This window comes from Cicer arietinum, chromosome 8 (assembly GCF_000331145.2).
Source record: "Cicer arietinum cultivar CDC Frontier isolate Library 1 chromosome 8, Cicar.CDCFrontier_v2.0, whole genome shotgun sequence".
NCBI classification, from domain to species: domain Eukaryota; kingdom Viridiplantae; phylum Streptophyta; class Magnoliopsida; order Fabales; family Fabaceae; genus Cicer; species Cicer arietinum.
Window position 1 is genome coordinate 27,133,133 of NC_021167.2, and position 866 is coordinate 27,133,998.

The window sequence follows — 866 nt, forward strand, 5'->3', positions numbered from 1 at the left end:
AAGGTACAAACTCAACTCAAATATTGAAACTTACAAGAGAAGTCTAAAATTAGTTAATAGATGTCCAAAGTGAAAGGGGTTCATATTTTCTGACTTGATAAAGCTTAAATAGATGCAAACATCCACTCTTATATGATTCTTAGTCTTTTTGGTTATTAGAATGATGATGTATGTAAGTCTTAATAATAATCTTCATTTTGAAATTCTTTGTTACATTATTTATTTCCCGTTCGATAAATATAATCGGTATCTGATTTAATTATCTTTGTATTTTATTTCGGTATAAGAGACACTTTTTGAAGTATGGGGAGAAGTCATTTTTGAAAATACATTCTCAATTTCATAAACAAGTAACATTATACAACATTTGTAAAAAATATAATAACCAAAAAAACAACATTGTGTACAACCTAATTCTGATTTGTTGTACTTTTTTTTTTTTTGACAAGACTGATTTGTTGAAGTTGAAAATGAAAAAATATATATATATTTAAGCTGTGTCTTCATTGTAGTTGGTCTTGGATGTTCTAAGGGAATATTGACTTGCCATCACTGCATCATCCAAATTTAGATAGAATGATTCCTTTCCAATATGTTCAACAAATTTGGATGCTATTAGCTTCTCCATAACCTCCATCCTTGGGTTTACTAATGACATCTACATAATCATATTGTAAAATATATCATTTTATTTATTTATGTAAATTAATTTTGGCACTAATTAAAAGGAAATACTTGAAATGCATATACCTGAATTCCTCTGCTTTGTAATATTTTATTTGTCTCCAATAATCCTTCAATAGCAGTTGTGTCCATGGATGTCACTCCTGTATAAGCATACAAAAAATGTTAATGTTAGTATATAT

General features: G+C 27.4%; 1 protein-coding gene across 1 annotated transcript in view; it reads right to left on the reverse strand.

The window, feature by feature from the left end:
- Nucleotides 1-317: 317 nt before the first annotated feature.
- LOC101512274 (probable sulfate transporter 3.5) overlaps nt 318-866 on the reverse strand; it is a 7,088-nt gene continuing 6,539 nt past the window's right edge. The window contains exons 11-12 of the mRNA XM_004512905.4: nt 751-827; nt 318-658 (exon numbers count right to left, since the gene is read on the reverse strand). Of these exons, the coding sequence (XP_004512962.1) occupies nt 491-658; nt 751-827 (245 nt within the window). The 3' untranslated portion in view covers nt 318-490. The remainder of the gene's footprint in view (nt 659-750; nt 828-866) is intronic.